Consider the following 17,326-nt stretch of genomic DNA (forward strand, 5'->3'; position numbering starts at 1 on the left):
CTACAGGTTAGAGAGCAGTGGTCATACTCAGTGTCACACTAGTTCAAGGGACAAAGGCCAATGGAGCTAGGCATTGATACTAAGAGGCAAGCAAGGTCGGAGATCACAATGCGGTACTCAATGACAAACGTGTGCTGTATAAGCATGAGCACAATTAGCTGTTACAAAATAGTAACATGTGAAGTAGCTGTAACTTAGTCTATGGCATAATTGGCTGCTAAATAGGCGTGGACCGGTGGTTATGAGGGAGTGCCGGGTACAGAGCATTTGTAGTTTATATTAATGGGCAAAAGCATTTATCATGGCATCTATTCAGGGTTTGGGTGACTCTGGCAAGTTCTTATGTTGCGTGGAGTGCGCGTGACACGGGAATAGGCTCGTGCACAAGGAGACGTCAGCAGCGGAGGCATGGGTCTGTAAGCATCGGCAGGTCAGTTTGCACAAATAGTCAGCGGTGGAGTTTGAATGCGGGACTGTCTGTTACCTTGTCTTTGTGTAACAGGGGCTGGATACAAGCGGCCAGGGGTACTGGCTAGCGGCATAGGCGGCTTAGGACATGCTGGGACAGGCGATGGCCTTGCAGACCCAGGCCTTTCGAGAGGCGGGCCGGCTCTCGCCTCCGGTGCTTGATTGGCTACAAAAAGAACAGCTGTAGCCAATCAGAGGGCGCTGTGGGCTGACTGGGCAGGCCAAGCTGCTCCGAAGTGCTGTGGAAGCAGGGCGGCCATCTTGGCATGGGGGTTTCCTCGTGTAGCTCGATGGCGGCGGTCTGATCAGGGCAATTACCAAGCGGTGCACGTACTTTTATGGTATGTAGGTGATAACGCTCGTAAATTCGGGCTGCTGATGCAGGTAGATGCAATTGCAGCGCGGGGAGCAAGAGAGAGTATTCAGGCTCCAGATAGTGAGTGGAAGCTGTGGGTAGGCAGCTTCCCTACTCTGTGCAGTGGGGATGGTGCACGCAGCTCCAGCTGCGTGTGGAGCTCCTGCTCCTCCATGGGATACTGGAGATTCAGTTTAGTGGTTTAGGTTTCATAAAGATAGAATAATCTTAAGAGTCTGTGTTGTGGGGATTGTCCAAGTGTTCCTTTCTCCGCTCATTAAGCGGCTCCACCACAGTTCCTCTTCCTTAGTATATGATGCCGAAAGGTGTGGTAGCAGGAATTTCTCGCCTATTTCTCTCGTTCCTGGACAGTTTAAGAGCAAGTGGCGTATGGTTTCCACCTTTGTGTCATTCTTACAGAAGCGGCATGTGTCTGAATTACTCTGTCCTCTGAGTTTTAAGATCTCGTTGGTTTCTAGTAAATTTAGACATGCTTTCAAGAACAAGTTTCTGGCTGCTTTGCTGGGGAACTTGCTCAGATAGGTTGGAACATTGTTCAATTTACTTTGATGGGGCGGAAGATGACTGACTGATTTTGCTTTTGCTGCATTGTCCAAGGTTTTAATCCAGTCGAGCTCGCCCATTTTTTCTTTTTATTTTCGTCGGATTACAGATGAGGTCTTGCTTTGAGGAGTGAATTTCCAGTAGTTTCGCTTTGCACGCTGTTTCCCAAGATTTTAACACACTACAACGTGCAGCCAGGGTTTCAGTATGTATGATGGCTAACAGATGCAGGCAGTCCGGGAGCAGCGTTTTCCTATAAAGCATCATGGATTTTATCTCCGTAGTCCCTTCCAGGGAGAGAAGGCCTAGCTCTCTTCTGATGAGTGGGGCAGATGTTGACTTCGGGAGGCCTAGTACCATGCGCCAGAAATAGCCCTCTAACTTTAGCCACAAATGCACTGGCGTGTGAGGAAGAGCTTCTGCTGCGTAGGTGAGTGACGGAACCACCTTCGCACGGTAAAATTTGATCATTGGTAGCAAGGAGAAACGCGTGGGCTTGTGTTGCTAGTTTGTTTGCTTTGTTCATTAAGCAGCTCTGGAGGGTTGCGTTTATACTGGAACAGTCCAGTGTTACTCCCAAGTATTTGAAGCTCAAGACTTTTTCTATTGCAACCCCCTCCAGGTACCAGGATAGTTTTTCTTGCGGTTGTTTGGTTTTTTCCATGATCATGATCTTTGTTTTGGAAACATTGATGGTTAAGTCATTTGCTTGGGTATAAGCGGCCAAGTTATCAAGCTGGCGCTGGAGGCGAATCGGGGTCATGTCCCTTAGAATTAAATCATCCGCGTATAGTAGCCTTGTGGTTTTTTGCTTCCCCATCGACGGTGGAAAGGAACGAATAGGTAGTTCGGAGTCCTTGAAATCGCCTAGATAAGCAATAAAGAGGGCCGGGGCTAATGGGCAGCCCTGTTTCACTCCTCTACCAACTGGAATTTCTGCCGATAACAAGCCGGTTTGATTTAGCCTCACACGCAGCTTGGTGTCTTGGTGTAGTGCTTGAATCGGTTGAAGAAATTCTGTAGGGCATTTCAAAAGACTGTTTTCCCCACAGTTTCTCTCTATTTTCTTGATCAAAAGCTTGCGCCAGATCTATGAATGCCAGGAACACTCTCGGGCCTCCTCCGAGGTCTTTGCTTTTTAGGGTGCTGAGGAACATGATGTTTGTCGTCGGGCCGTTGTTTTTAGTAAATCCCATTTGAAACGGGTCGGCGCACTCTGCGTTTCTTGCCCATCGCTGAAAGTGTTGCAGTAGGAGTGAGCCAAAGACCTTGCCGACAGTGTCCAGAAGTGCTATAGGACGGTAATTCTTTGAGCCTTCTTTGTGCCCTTTTTTAAATATGGGCACTACAGTTGATGTGGTCCATGCAGACGGAATTCGCCTGGACTTTTCACATCGTTTGAAAATTTCACGAATCAGCGTGGCCCATTCTTTTGGATGTTTGAGGTCAAGGTACGTGATTCCATCCGGGCCAGGGGCTCTCGAAGGTTTAAGTCTTTGGAGAACTTTGGTGATCTCTGCTTCGTAGCTCAGATCTACCCATGGCTCCTGTTTAGTACTGGTAGCCGGAGGGCTTGAGGCTGCGGGCGTCTGGAACAAGTTTGAATAAAAGTTCATCCAGTCTGTTTCACAGATCGGGTTTATTGTTGATTCCTGTAAGGGAGCAGATGTTGATCTGAGGAGGGACCAGAACTCTCGCGGATGATGACCGCAGACCAACTTCAGCATGGCTTCCGCATCTTGTTGGTATAGGTGAATCCGATGTTGTCTGATTCAAGATTTGTAGATTTGCTGGACCCGATTGAAGCTTGCTTGGTTTTCTGCCGAGGGAAAAACGCGCAGTTTTCTTCTCGCTTTCCTCACTAGGCGCCTTTTCACGACCAATTCTTTGCTGTACTCATGTGTAGTGGGTTTGTTTCTCCGTCTGGAGCCATTGGATTGAGAACTGAATGGAGAGGTTGATAGTCTGGTAGTTGCGGGTTGTTCTGTTGACCAGGCTTGCTTCCTTTACTTAAGTAATGGTGCTTTATCTTCAGAATGGAAGCTGCCGATAGTTTTAGGCTATTTTGTTGGTTATTTGGCTCCACTTGAGCAGGCATGTATGAATTGTGAGTCGGACTAGTCTTCCATTTCAGGACCAACAAGTTGTGATCACTCGTGGTGGACTTCAGTACTTCAAACGAGATGGTTAAAGGTGCCAGATATCTGCTGATAAAAATGTGATCAATGTCCGCATGAGAGTTGCCTCTTTCCCAGGTTGGTGGCCTCTTTTCTCTAGAGAATAGGTCGTCAGCACAGAGCAAGTCTCTGGACGACATCAGGGACAGCCACGTTGCTCCACGTTTGCTTCTGGGTGATGAGGAAGGAGGAGGAATACCAGTCGTTTCTTGTGAGGACCAAGTGGCATTTAGGTCACCGCAAATGATCAACAGGGCCTCTGGACAATTCACAAGAGCTTCATCAATAGTCTCTCTAGTCAAAACAAGGAAGGACGAATCACTCATGGCTGCAGGGTTCCAGTAAACAATGATGATAATTAGGGGCTGCGATTTGAACGTGCCCTTTTCCTCAAAACTCTCCCAGCTTACTTCCATGGCAAGCAGGTATGTAGTAGATCTGAGTTTTCTTGAGCTGTAGTCCACAGCCACAGCGAATGGCCGTTATGAGGCCGGATGAGTGGCGGCCAAAAATCCCTTTAGTTGCTGGAGCACATGCCATGTCGTATCCGTCCATGGAGGGACGTTCAATCATCCAGGACTCTTGTAAGCAGATTATATCGAATCACCCAAGATTTAGATCCCCTTTCTTGGTCAGATGTAAGAATCCGCGGGTGTTCCAAGACCCCAAAGACAGCTCTGCTTTCCCGGGGGTTTGTCTGATGGAAAGGGGTACGGAGAGGTGCTTGGCGAGTTGCTATTTGTTCTTACTGAGCGTGAGGGCCTTCAGTGCCAGACCCATAGTTGCGATAGTGGGGCTTGTTTGAGAGTTTGTTGAGAGCCTAGATCCTTTGAACCGAGGGATTGGTTTACAGTCCGTTGAATTTTTGCCATAGGACCGGCAGGGCGTCTGCCTATTAGTAGGGGATCTTTATAGGCAGTTTTGTTTCTTGTGGCATCTTTCGTGGGTTGACGGGTCTCTGCTTCACGGTGAGAACTCGGGGACGAACCCCGTGTATAGAGATCCTGTGTAGGTGGTTCATTGAATTGGACTATCTGTTCAGGGCCCCTCAAATCCGATGTTTCCCCAGACGATTTTGGTTTACTGCTGAGGTTTGTTGCATGGGAAATTTTTTTAGACCCGGCCGTCTCGGATGATTTTCGTGGTGAGGTGGGTAGTGCACTCTCCGAGTTCGAAAAGGTCAAATCCCAGCTTCATTAAGTGTTCTGCTGCCTCAGAGATCCTAACTTTTGCCCAGTTTGTATGCACATGCAGGTAGGCACAGGCGATATTACCTTTGTGGAACGGTTCGACCCGGGCTAGGTCTTTTGTTTCAACTCTACGGAGCGTCGGCACTCATTTGAAAAGTTGTAGTAGGAAACCTCGATTCAGTATCACGTATTTTTTGTTATCCGGCAGTTGTTCGATCTTAAAGTTGCGTTCTGTTTTAAGGCCAAGGGCAGAACTCCTGAGCAAGATCTACACCTATTTTTCGAGCAATCCATCTATGTCGGATGGTTTGGAAGTCTCCAGGAGCCACAGGACCCTGGGAGCCACCAGCATACACCTCTGTATGGCTTCCCTCTCAGCCATGCCCTGCTATGTTTTTAAAACCTTCACAGGGAAATCATTGTATTGGAGCAGGCTTGCTCAACCTTGTGTGGAGGAGGCAGAGCAAAGACTAAGAGTACTGGAACCACCCTTTTATTCCTCTTTGATTCATGGCAGTTGTTCCATCCCTTTACCCTCTGTAAATAGTTGGACATCAGGTAGAACTGTAGCGGTGCAAAGGGGGAGAGGGAAGCTTCATATATACACTAGAACTGTCACATTTGCACCAATGTCACCATGATGAAACCACTGCAATGCTTTTTTGTGGCTGTTTAAACATTTCCAGATTGACCCTTCATCTGGAGTTTTTCATAAATGATAAATATGAGGAAGTGAGTTTCCAGCAAAAAGAATATTACTTATGATAAGTAATGTATTCATTTGTACAGATGAATGTATATGAAGCCTGTTTTGTTCAAGTCCCTGTGTAATCCGGATAGGAAAGTCCTTCCATCACTATCCAATCATCTTGCAGGAAATGGATTTAATTTGGAGCCTTATGCTCTACTGTGAGGGTGCATTCTTACTTGAGGCTCTTTGGATATTTACTGCAAGGTTGGATACCTCTAAAAATGGATACCATGCCGCTTAGCACAGAAGGTCTTTAACAAACTTGGCTGAGCTTCGCTCTGTTGGTTAGGCCTTGAAGGGGAATCTTGCCAGTCCTCGCCTAGATCAGGTTTCTCAAAAGTGGCAGGACGCCCATGGCAGTCATCAAAAAGTATCTGTGCCTTCATAAGGCTATGATGCTCAAACATTTATCTTAACGCAAGTTCAACAGATCTCTACTTTAGGCTTTTATAGCTCCAAACACATTTGATGCTGTCGGTTCTTTGGGATATTTTTAAACATCCACCTGAGAAACATCATATTTTTGCTTTTTTCCTTCCAAAAAGTTAGAGTACAGTATTTGTGGTGTGGTTCACTTTTTTCCTTGCGGACAGGGGTTAAACTGTCTCTCTTCCTTCTGGTCTTCTTTTCACTCTCTATCCTGTGGTGTACCCCTCCACTTTGTCCACTATGCTATTCAATATCTACATCCAGCCTCTTGTGAGCTGTGTCCATTCCGGCAGCATTCCCTGCTATTGCTACGCTGATGACACCCAAATCATTGTTCAGCTTGATGTTTCTCAGCCGGATGTGGTGTCTCGGCTTAGAGGTTGTCTGGTGTTGGTGGCGGGGTGGATGGACAGCAACTGGCTGAAAAATTGAAAGGGGAGACGTTCTGGCGGCTGGTTCCTCTACTGTTCCCTCTTTTCTGTCTCACTTCTGGACTTCCTCATTTTGTCTTCCAGAGCGGTCTGTGGTGAAAAATCTCGGGTTCAAGTTCTCCTCTTCTCTATCTAACGAGGCCAGGTTAGTGCACTCTGTCAAACCATCCACCTCCAGTTAAGAATTCTGCGGAAAGTCTTGCCATTTCTTCTGTCCCATCTTCGGCTGCCGGTCGTGGCGGCTCTTGTTTTAAGCTGTTAAACTGTATTCGTATAATACCGTCTTGTTATGAATATTGGCCTAAGCCCATTCGCGTTACATGGAAAACCGCGTCTGAAATATTTCAATTTTTGATCACCTTCTCTGCCATTTTTCTAGCATCATCCGCCATTTTGATTTCAGCTCTTGATTTGTATTCTAAAATAGTGGACTGTGTTTTCGACTTGCAGCCGAGCTGAACAACCTTTGAGTTGTGTCAATATCTAGGCTGACCAGAGAGCAGACTGTTTGTTCTATGCAAAGAAACCTTGTGACTCATATGAACTGCAATCCAAGTATTGTCTGCACTCACAAGCCTCATCCTCGTATAAATAACGAGACAATGTAGAACAAACTCAGATCGTGTGCTTTTGCTGAACTGCATTGTAGCGACTCTTGAAACAAGGCTTACTGTGGATTAGAGAACCAACGGCATCATTGTAACTTCATGAACATGCAAACTTGTTAAATCCGTTGTACAATATTGTCATATTTGACATGTGAACTGGGCACGAACGCTAGCATGTAAATTATTAGTTTGGAGGGGAGCTGGACAATGATTAAAAACTGTATAAAAGCATCCGTGTTAAGATGTCCAGCACTCTCACCCCTCACTGTGTCTGATGGTACACACTGCAAGGTGTTGTGAGCCAGATAGCTATATGTTTGCTTTGTAACTGCTATCTGTTTGCTTTGTAACTGTACAAAATAAAAGATACTTGTATCTTTTCGACCCGTGATTGGCGTATTTCATTTTGTGGTATTACGCCTCGATATTTCTTTGGTCTTTCAGAGCTGCACCAACGACTGTATGTTAGGGAGAATTCTCATAAATGTGCCGATTCCCTTCACCTTAGAGACCCCCAGCAACTTTGCTGGATTTTGAGGACTTGATTTTTTTTACCTGGAAAGAGTGTGAGCCTTTTTTTCCCCACTCTTTCATGTATTTTGATGTATGTTTTACTCTTGTGTTCTTTGATTGTGGAGTTTTAAGATAACTCCATAGGCATATTTTCATGTGTGTTACACAACACCCTCAGTGCAGTAACACAGGGATGTCTTTTTAGACTTCCCACAGGTTTAAATACCTTCTCTGGGATAAACTACTGTTTCCCAGAGAATGTAAGGTTCAATTGAATTTACTAGTGTTTTTAAATTCCTAGACCCAGCACACACGATCTTCCTATAGAGTGCTGGAGGGGATACCTAGTATCCCCTCTTTCTAGAAACTCATGTAGCAGTCAAATGCTAGCCTTTTCTATTGAAATGGCTTCTGGTGGCAGTGGTTTTAGAACAAACTATCATGATTTTTCCCGACCGCGAACACTGGTAGCTAAAAATCGCGGGAGCCATGTTTTTCAAGATGGCACCTTAAGCCCCTTTGTTTAAACTGGTCCCGGTCTTCTTTTTTCGCCATTTCTTTTTGGAAAGGTTTTTCTAGTGTTTGTCTCTGCGCCCCAAACCAGGTTTGGTCCCTTTGTTTCCATGCCTTTGGCAGGCTTCAGGACTGAAGACCGCCTCTGGCGTCTAAGTGTCTGGGGTGGGCAGGAAGTGAAGGAGGTGCCCGAAACTCCCTGTGCTTAGTCTCCTAGGAGACCCAAATGCACTCTGGCGTGATTGGCTGGCTGACTGTCCGGCAAGGACAGCCACCCTGCTGGGTGAGTGACAGCTAGGCTGGAATGAATGGGAGAAAACTGTTTAAAAGGCAAGTCCTCCTGCACTGGAAAGCAGAGTCGACCACTGGAACGAAAGAACCAAAGACGAGCTGGAAGAGGACGGCTGCTGCAACTCCTGACCGTTGGTTTGCCCGGTGAAGCCCTGATGCATGTCCGAATTGCCAAGTTCATCTCGACAGAGAAGCCCCTTCAAGGACGACTTCTTCCTTTGAGTTGGTGGGATCAGGCAACTCGTAAGCTGCCTGTATACCATTCTCGAAGCTGGTTAGGATTAACCAAGGGAAAGGACACCAGCTTGTGTGCTTGATGAACAGCTACTTGAAGTGACTCAATTTTGTCACGTTTTTCCGACGTTCCCGTGTAGTGCAGGAGTCCCCCAACGTCCTCCCTCTTGTCCCGATGACTGAGGCTCTGGAACAGTGAGATCTGCAGGAACTGCCAGGAACCAATGTCTTCAGCTGCATCTTTTGCTTCATACTAAGGTACTGTTCCAACCCGATTGAGAGAACGCTTCTCTTGCGGTGAAAGTTCGTGGAACTTTCCCAACTTGCAGGCCTAATCCGCTTGTGACCCAACATATGATTCTTTTTCGTACAAACTACTTCTGAGAACTTTGGCAAAGACTTTCCCGTTTACTTCAAGAACTGCTCTTTCCTATCCAAGACACTAGTCCATTGACTTTGGCCTAGGCCTATTGAACTGAATCGAGTGCTCTAGTGAACTATAACTATTTGCATTGCCTAAGAAAGTATTTGTGATCTATTCTGCTAACTTGTGCATTTTTGCTCCCATTGAAAGTAATTGAAAGGCCATTTTGCTCCTATTTCAGGGGAGCCTAATTTGTTCAGAAACTTATTTGTTTGCTATTGAAGTGTGTTTGTATATAATACGAAGTTGCCACCTTCCAGTGAATGTTTTCTAAATGATTGTGTAATAAATTAATAAGTGTTTTACCAAGAAACCTTGAATATAAGTGTCTACTTGAACCACTGTGATTGTAAGACCTCTGTGTAATCTCTTGGACTGCTCACATTCCCTCTTGAGATAAGCCTGGCTGCTCAGCTTGCTACCACAACACTAGTACAGACTTATACCAAAGGTTGGTTTTTGCTTACACATGTAGTCCTAATTGTATGTGGTGGTCCCAGAGGGTACTGCATGCAATTCTGCCTAACACTGTAAACTCCCTCTTTCTAGCTCAACCACTCTACCTTACTTAGGCGCCTTCAGCTCCCACAGAATCTAGCAGCTAGGGTGGCTGCTGCCACCCCTTATGGGACCCACACTTACCCTGTGTGCTGTTCACTGCACTGGCTGATTGTAGCCAAGCGCATCTCATTCATGTCGCTCTGCATTGTTCATGGGCCGTACTATGGAGTGGGTGCGGAGTACCTCCGGGACAAGTTTCCAACTTACTGCCCCACTCGTGCCCTATGTTCCCAGAACTCCCGGTTGATCTTGATCTTTGTCCCTCGGTTTTGCCTGGCCTTGTTCGATAGCCGCTCGTTCTCCGTTTCCGCAGCTAGGCTGTGGAACTCCCTGCCACCTACTCTTAAGGCTACGGAAAACCATCTTCAGTTTAGGAGTCTGCTAAAAACCTATGTGTTCTAGTTCTTCCAATGTGCAGCCTCTTTCGTTCTGTTGGTATCTTTAGCGCCAAGTTGCCGTGGGTGTTCATGCGCTATACAAGTTTATTTCACATAACCTAGTTGACATAGTCTTTGTGTCATAACTGTGTTTTCCATATTCATTTCATCACTGAACGAGATTACCTGTCAGATTGGCCTCTGTAAGAAAGGCATGGTATCAAAGTAAGACCGATGCAAGTGATCACAGTTCAAAGGTGTTTATTAAACTGTAAAATAGGTGAGAAAAATGCCTAATCTAAACCTTAATCTAAGATGGGAGCAGGCTACGACCATCAAATAATAATAATAATACAGTCCTAGTGGAGTTTAGTAAAATAAAAAGGGCCTATACTAAGAAATCTATTGCCAATCCTTACCGCTATGCTACAAAAGAGTGTGGCAAATGTTCACAAGAAAAGAAAGAAGTGTTCACAAAATGATAAGTCAGGATGCTATGGCTGGGGTCTCCCTTCCCCACGTTGTCCACACGGGACAAGGCGAGACTCCCGAGCACAGCACACTCCTGGGCCTCTCCAACACAAGCTCAGTTATTTTTCTCTATATCAGGACCTTCTGTGTTCAAGTCTCTTCTCTTGCAAAGTCTCTTGCTTTAGAGTGCCCGATATGTCAAAACAAACAGTTTCTTCTTATAACCTTCACGTTGGGTGATTACTCTTCACCCTTGGATCCCCCTCAGCTGGGCTTCGATCCTCCTCTTAGTGGTTAGACTCCCTCAGCCGGGCTCAGACCAACCATTCACTGTAGACATCCCTCAGTCGGTTTCATACTTGTCGTCACAATGTTGTTTACTTAGCTTCTTCAAGTTCCTTATTTGTACTATTCAAAAGTCTCAATGTCTTTTTAAACAACCACTTTTTAGTTAGGTAACCCTCATCCGGGCTCAGACCTTCCACAGTACTTGCCTCCTTTAAACAACAGCTTCCGAAGAGCGATCACATCTCGCTGGGTCACTTTGTTGGACTATGGCAAGGGCGTGTTTATTCACAATAACCAGTTTGCAAGACGTTCCCCCTCCGCCGGGCGCAAATGCCTGTCTCACAATTCCCTCAATCATCAAATCCTTTGCAACGTGTCAAGGACTTTTTATTGTACAAGGGGTTTTGCTTGACTCGTGTAGGACTACCTTGACATCTCACGTCGGCCTTCCCTATGGCCTCTTGGTACTTGAGTTTCACATTCAGGAGAGGCGTACCAGCCAGAGAACCTTCGAATGAGACCCCACGTGGCGCCGATCCACTCTATCTCTGGTACCAATTTCGTTCACAAAAACCTCTGTATCTTAATCTTTTTAATGTTGCCACTGCAACCTTGAGTCTAACAGTCCGGGCCACTATCGGGTTCTTCCAACTCACCGGCTGTGCTGAACTTGTTGGCGTGTTTTTTTTTTTTTTTTTTTTTTTTTTGCTGCTGGAGTCGAGGATGGTACCACGATGGCAACCGCATCTCCCCGCCCTGGATATCAGTGTGGGGGTTATCCATGTACAGGTGATATCCGTTACACCATTCGCCAGCTGCAATTCCCGGTTTTATGTTTCTTTTGTCGTGGACTTTGTGGGTCTTGGTTGAAAAGGGTAAGGGAAACTCCCTACTTGACGTCCTTTTAGATCTCTCCGCCCTTCTCCTCTGTTTGAACTGCCGTCCTGGAATAGCTGCTTCCTCGTGCGTTCGGCATTGTTCATGTGCTCTTGCGCTCCATCTTTTATCCCAGTGGGGAATGGAAAAGGTAGTCATGTCTGTGTAGTTGTCGGCATTTACCTCTGCCTGATCTTTGTGTTGGGACATGTCAGGTAAACGGCTCTGATATGAGTCCGTTGTCGCTCACGGGGTAAGAAAGTGTTTGTGTTGGAAAAGGAGGGACAGGGGGTAGTGTTTCTGAGTATCCTACTGGACAGGATGAGAAAATGGTGTCATAAGGAAGGAGATACCGTGTCTCTCTCTTCAGTGTCTCACTTCCACTCCTCGAAGACACCTCATTCATGTGATCCTCCTGCACTGGTCCACCCCCAGGAACTGGATCAAATAGCGATGGTTGTGTCCTGGCTACCTGGTTGACAGATTCCTGTGGACTATTAAGTGAGACACTGTTGGGGAGAATTCTCAGAAATGTGCTAATTCCCTCCACCTTAGAGACCCCCAGCAACTTTGCTGGATTTTGTGGACTTGATTTTTTTTTTTTTATCTGGAGAAGGTGAGGCCCTTTTTCCCACTCGTTCATGTATTTTAATGTGATTTCTGAGCTTTGTGTTTCTTTTGGTTGTGTAGTCTGACAAACTCCATAGGCATCATCTTTACATTGTGTCACACAGCACCTTCAGTGCAGTGGCACAGGGAAGTTGTACAGATTTCCCAAAGGTTTAAAGGGATGGTCTAGTAAACATTTTTATTTCAAAAATAGATAGGCCACATAAAAAAAAATACTAGCATCCTCTGTTTTAAAACTTCCTATGTAAAATTTTGAGCTATTCAAGCTCAAAATTCGAAAAAGCAAGCACAGGGGCGCAGCCATTTTGTGAAATGGAGGCCCTCCTGTGCTGGCTTTTGCTTTTGCGGCACTAATGAAGGAAAAGCCAGCCAGCTGTAGTAAACAAAGTCTACCGCTGGGTGGCTTTCCCTTCATTAGTGCCGGGACTCGGAGGACGCGGACCGGAGACCAGAGCAGGAAAGCTGCAGCTGAATCTTGGTAAGTGCTATTTATTTTTTTTACAAAAAATAAGCACTAGCTGCGTTTTTTTTTCTAAGTTTTCCCGGTTTTAAAACCGCAGCGTTTTCGAACACAATAACGTTGTATTTATGTTTGTGGTCGCTTCAAAAGTGACCGCAAACATAAATACAACGTTTTTAAAGCTGCGGTTTTAAAGCTGGAGGAGCCCGGAAAACTTAGAAATAAAACCGCAGCTTTAAAAACGTTGTATTTATGTTTGCGGTCGCTTTTGAAGCGACCGCAAACATAAATAAACGTTATTGTGTTGGAAAACGCTGCGGTTTTAAAACCGCTGCGTTTTCCAACTCAACCGCGTGTGTTTCTGCCTGCTGTGGCTATCACTTTGGGTCTCCGGTGCTCCCAGGGGAGCACCGGAGACCCAAAGTGAAAGCCACAGCAGGCAGAAACACACGCGGTTATGTTTACATGCCGCGTAGTGTTTCTACCTGCAGCTGATTTCCCATTTGGGGCTCCCCGAGAGCCCCAAATGGGAAATGCTAAATGCTGCGTTGTCTGCCTAAATCTGCTTTCCCATTTGGGGCTCTCGGGCTCCCCCGTGGGGAGCCCAAAATGGTAAAGCAGATTCAGGCAGACACAACGCGGTTGTGTTGGAAAAACCGCAGCGTTTTCGAACACAATAACGTTGTATTTATGTTTGCGGTCGCTTCAAAAGTGACCGCAAACATAAATACAACGTTTTTAAAGCTGCAGTTTTATTTCTAAGTTTTCCGGGCTCCTCCAGCCCGGAAAACTTAGAAAAAAAACCGCAGCTAGTGCTTTTTTTTTGTAAAAAAAATAAATAGCACTTACCGAGATTCAGCTGCAGCTTTCCTGCTCTGGTCTCCGGTCCGCGTCCTTCGAGTCCTGGCACTAATGAAGGGAAAGCCACCCAGTGGTAGACTTTGTTTACTACAGCTGGCTGGCTTTTCCTTCATTAGTGCCGCAAAAGCAAAAGCCAGCACAGGAGGGCCTCCATTTCACAAAATGGCTGCGCCCCTGTGCTTGCTTTTTCGAATTTTGAGCTTGAATAGCTCAAAATTTTACATAGGAAGTTTTAAAACAGAGGATGCTAGTATTTTTTTTTTTATGTGGCTATCTATTTTTGAAATAAAATTTTTACTAGACCATCCCTTTAAATACCTTCTCTGGGATAAACTACTTTTTCCCAGAGCAATAAAGTGAAATTGACTTTACTTACATTTGTAACTTTCTAGACCCAGCACACACTATCTTACAATAGGGTGCTGGAGAGGTTACCTAGTATCCTCTTTGTCTAGCTTCTCATGTAACAATTTTATGTTACCCTTTTCTTACTGAATGGCGGGTGGCAGTGGTTTTCGTTTTAACTACCCTGGTGTGCATTTTCCGCGGGCTGTGTACGCAGCTGCAGTAAAGCACCCAAGGGTGCCATTTTTGTCAAAATGGCCGCAGTCTTCTTTTTTTCACCATTTATTTGTGGAAAGGTCCTTCTTGAGATTTACTATGCGCGCCAAACCCGTTTTGGTCCCATTGTTCGCTTTGCCTTTGGCGGGATTCATGAGTGAAGTCTGCCTCTGGCTCCAGGGTGTCTGGGGTAGGCAGGAAGTGAGGTGCCCAAAACACCCTGTGCTTAGTCTCCTAGGAGACCCAAATGCATGCTGTAGTGATAGGCCAACTGACTGTCCGGCAAGGACAGCCACCCTGCTGGGTGACCGACAGCTGGGCTGGAATGAATGGGAGAGAACTGAATAAAAGGCAGGGCTTTTGGCTTCGAAGGCAGAGTCGACCACTGGACGAAGGAACCGAAGAAGAACTTGAAGAGGACACCTGCTGCAACACCTGGACCGTTGGTTTGCCTGGTGAAGCCCTGCTGCTGTGCTGAAACTCCAAATTTGTATCGACAGAGAAGCCCCTGCAAGGACGACTTCTCTCCTTGAGTTGGTGGGACCAATCAACTCCAACGTAAGCCACCTGGACACCCTTCTCGGAGTTGGTTGAATTGCCACAGAGTTGCTGCTGGAAACCGTAAAGCCAGGGAGAGGAACACCTGATTGTGTGCGTTGCTTTTAAGCTGGCTTAGAGCTCCAGGAAGAGCCCCTGGACTCCCAGGAAGCAGGACTGACCGAGCCTGAGCCCCCTACACAGAGTGCACGACCCCAGAAGCAAAGAAAGTCCATCTCGACAGCCAGGAACCGCGGTGTTGCTATTTGCGGTAGACGCGAGGAGCTGAAACACTGAACAGCCACTGATTTTGAAGATTGCCGGTTGCGAGCGGTCACTGTCCTATTGCAGTGCAGGAGTCCCTAGAAGTCCTCCCTCTTGTCCCCACGACTACGGCCCAGTAACATTGAGATCTGCAGAGCTGCACAGGAATAGAAGTCATCTGCTGCACTTTTCTTCAATTCAAAGGTACTGTACAAAGTCTGAGAGAACTTACCTCTTAATGTAGAGTTGCTTGCATCTTATACCACTCCCAAGTCTAACGCTTGTTGCCCTACATTTGATTCTTCTTTTCTTCAAAGACTTCTAAAACATTGTGCAAAGACTTTTCTACTTACCTACCAAAGGTGCTTCATCCTATATAAGACTTTTGTCCATTGGGCTAGCCTGTTATACTGAATGACTCTGCTGTGGGGATCCAAAAGTATTTGCCTGCTTAAGAATACTTGTGGTCTCTTGTTGTTCTAATAACCTTTTCCTTTTGCCAACTTCTAACAGTATTCTAAATGCAAACGGTAAGATATCAAGGTCCCCAGCACCCTAGTTATTGAAGTCCCCTGAGGGTGTAGGTTGTGTCTGTGGGTCATCCCAAAAGGGTCTTTACTGATTTAGAATCTAAGAGTGTATAGTATTGAAGTGTATTTGTGTGTTACTATTATATTGCTCCCTTCTGAAGAAGGCTTACTCTAAGTGACTGATAAATAAAATAATAATTGTTTATTCAAGACACCTTGAGAGTAAGTGTTTATTTGAATCCTTGTCACTGTGAATCTCTGTGAAACTCCTCTACAAGCTCACATTGACCCCTCTTGAGATAAGCCTGGCTGCTCAACATGCTACCAAAACTGTGTAGTACAAGCTTATACCAAAGGTTGGGTTTCCTATACCTGTAGTCGGTTGTTTTGTAGTGTTCCCAGAGGGTACTGCATACAAACTTTGCCAAACAGACACCTTCAGGTTTCTCACACCTACAATAGGTTTTAAACATCTAGATTTTGAGTTATTATAAAGCATTTGTTTTTCTTTTATTATATGAACTGATTGTTGCTTAAGTAAACATTTAGTTCATTTATCTGCTACAATTTATTTTATGAACTGAATATTCCAAGAACGTCCTTTTGTTTTATATTCCTTACAAGTACTAATTAAAGTTGTGTATCTTTGCAGAAACATGCCAAAGGGCAGGATTTGATCAAGAAGGTGTGTGATCACCTCAACCTCATGGAAGAAGATTATTTTGGGTTGGCTATCTCGGAATCCGAATCCACACGAGTAAGTAGACTATCAATAATTTACTTCTAGTTGGCTCCTTAAGTGCAGCACAAAGGATAAATGCATTAGAGAGCCTATTAAATATAGTTACAAGAAAATGATAAAGGGACATTGAACTCATGAATATTTTTAAGGACCTGTCCTAATATTACATTTTCAGTTGCCGAATCAATGCTGACCTGCACTAATGTCCTGTCTGTGAAAACATAATATTATATTCACACATGGCGATCGTTCTTGAACTCCTGTCGGCCAATCACAATCTTCAGAGTGTAGTCAAAAACTACTGGTATTGATTGTGTTCTGTACATTGTGTCTTTAAAAGGAAACAAGAAAGCAGTGCGATTTCTCTTATTTCCTTCTTTTTTTTTACAACAAGACAATTCCTCTCTGCTAGGAGCTTTTTCTTTGCTCCAGCATCTTATTTAAGAAAATTAAGGACAAAAATAAAAGAATGGAACATGTTTTCACTTTTTTATAAAGAAATAATTCTTTACTTTTACATGATGCCTAATGCATGCTCCTGATAAACTCGTGGCATTATCGCCAAGTTTGAAATTTAAATGTTTAACTTATAAAGAACACCTCATTTAAATAATACCGAATAGAATCAGATTTAATTAACTTTGTTTGCATATTTACTTTACTCACTATTAAAGTAACATCTTTACTTCACCGCAAAACTCCAAAACAAGTATTACTATTACCACTATGTTCTAATAGCTTTATAGTCCTCAGGAGGGGTCATTATTACTTGGGCTCATGACCCTTCCCCAATGTTTGGCCCTCCGTGAATATCCTGCGATAATAACTACTTCCTCGGTTTATACAGCTGTAATTAAGCTTTAGCCCGAGGGCCGTACTAGGAGTTATGGGCTCTGAAGAACAAGTGAAAGACCAGTGGTCTGTAAAGCTATTATGTCCCTAAAAATAAATGTTAAAAAAATAATAAAAGAAAGGAAATCTGCCTGAAGTGGCTGCTAGTTCCCAGCAACCACGTCCAAACGTGATGAGGAAGGGGCATGGCTTAATTAGCCGTGTCTGCCAGGTGCGGCAAGGCGAAGACTACCAACGCCACGGTTGATTTCATATGCCGGGGACACATCTGTGAAATGCGGCCCGGGTAGAATGAGAGCTGCGCTGGGAGTGGGTGTTCCCACCCGCCCCCCAAAGAAGGTAAGTAGTGGGGGTAGGAGGTGGGTAAT

At 45.2% G+C, this 17,326-nt stretch overlaps 1 protein-coding gene across 11 annotated transcripts in view; it reads left to right on the top strand.

Moving 5' to 3' along the window:
* EPB41 (erythrocyte membrane protein band 4.1) overlaps positions 1 to 17,326 on the top strand; it is a 2,030,480-nt gene that overhangs the window by 528,935 nt on the left and 1,484,219 nt on the right. For all 11 annotated transcript variants that reach the window (XM_069622988.1, XM_069622989.1, XM_069622987.1 and 8 more), the window contains exon 4: positions 16,017 to 16,121. In XM_069622988.1, the coding sequence (XP_069479089.1) occupies positions 16,017 to 16,121 (105 nt within the window). The remainder of the gene's footprint in view (positions 1 to 16,016; positions 16,122 to 17,326) is intronic.

Source organism: Ambystoma mexicanum, chromosome 11, assembly GCF_040938575.1.
Source record: "Ambystoma mexicanum isolate Mex_15411 chromosome 11, UKY_AmexF1_1, whole genome shotgun sequence".
NCBI classification, from domain to species: domain Eukaryota; kingdom Metazoa; phylum Chordata; class Amphibia; order Caudata; family Ambystomatidae; genus Ambystoma; species Ambystoma mexicanum.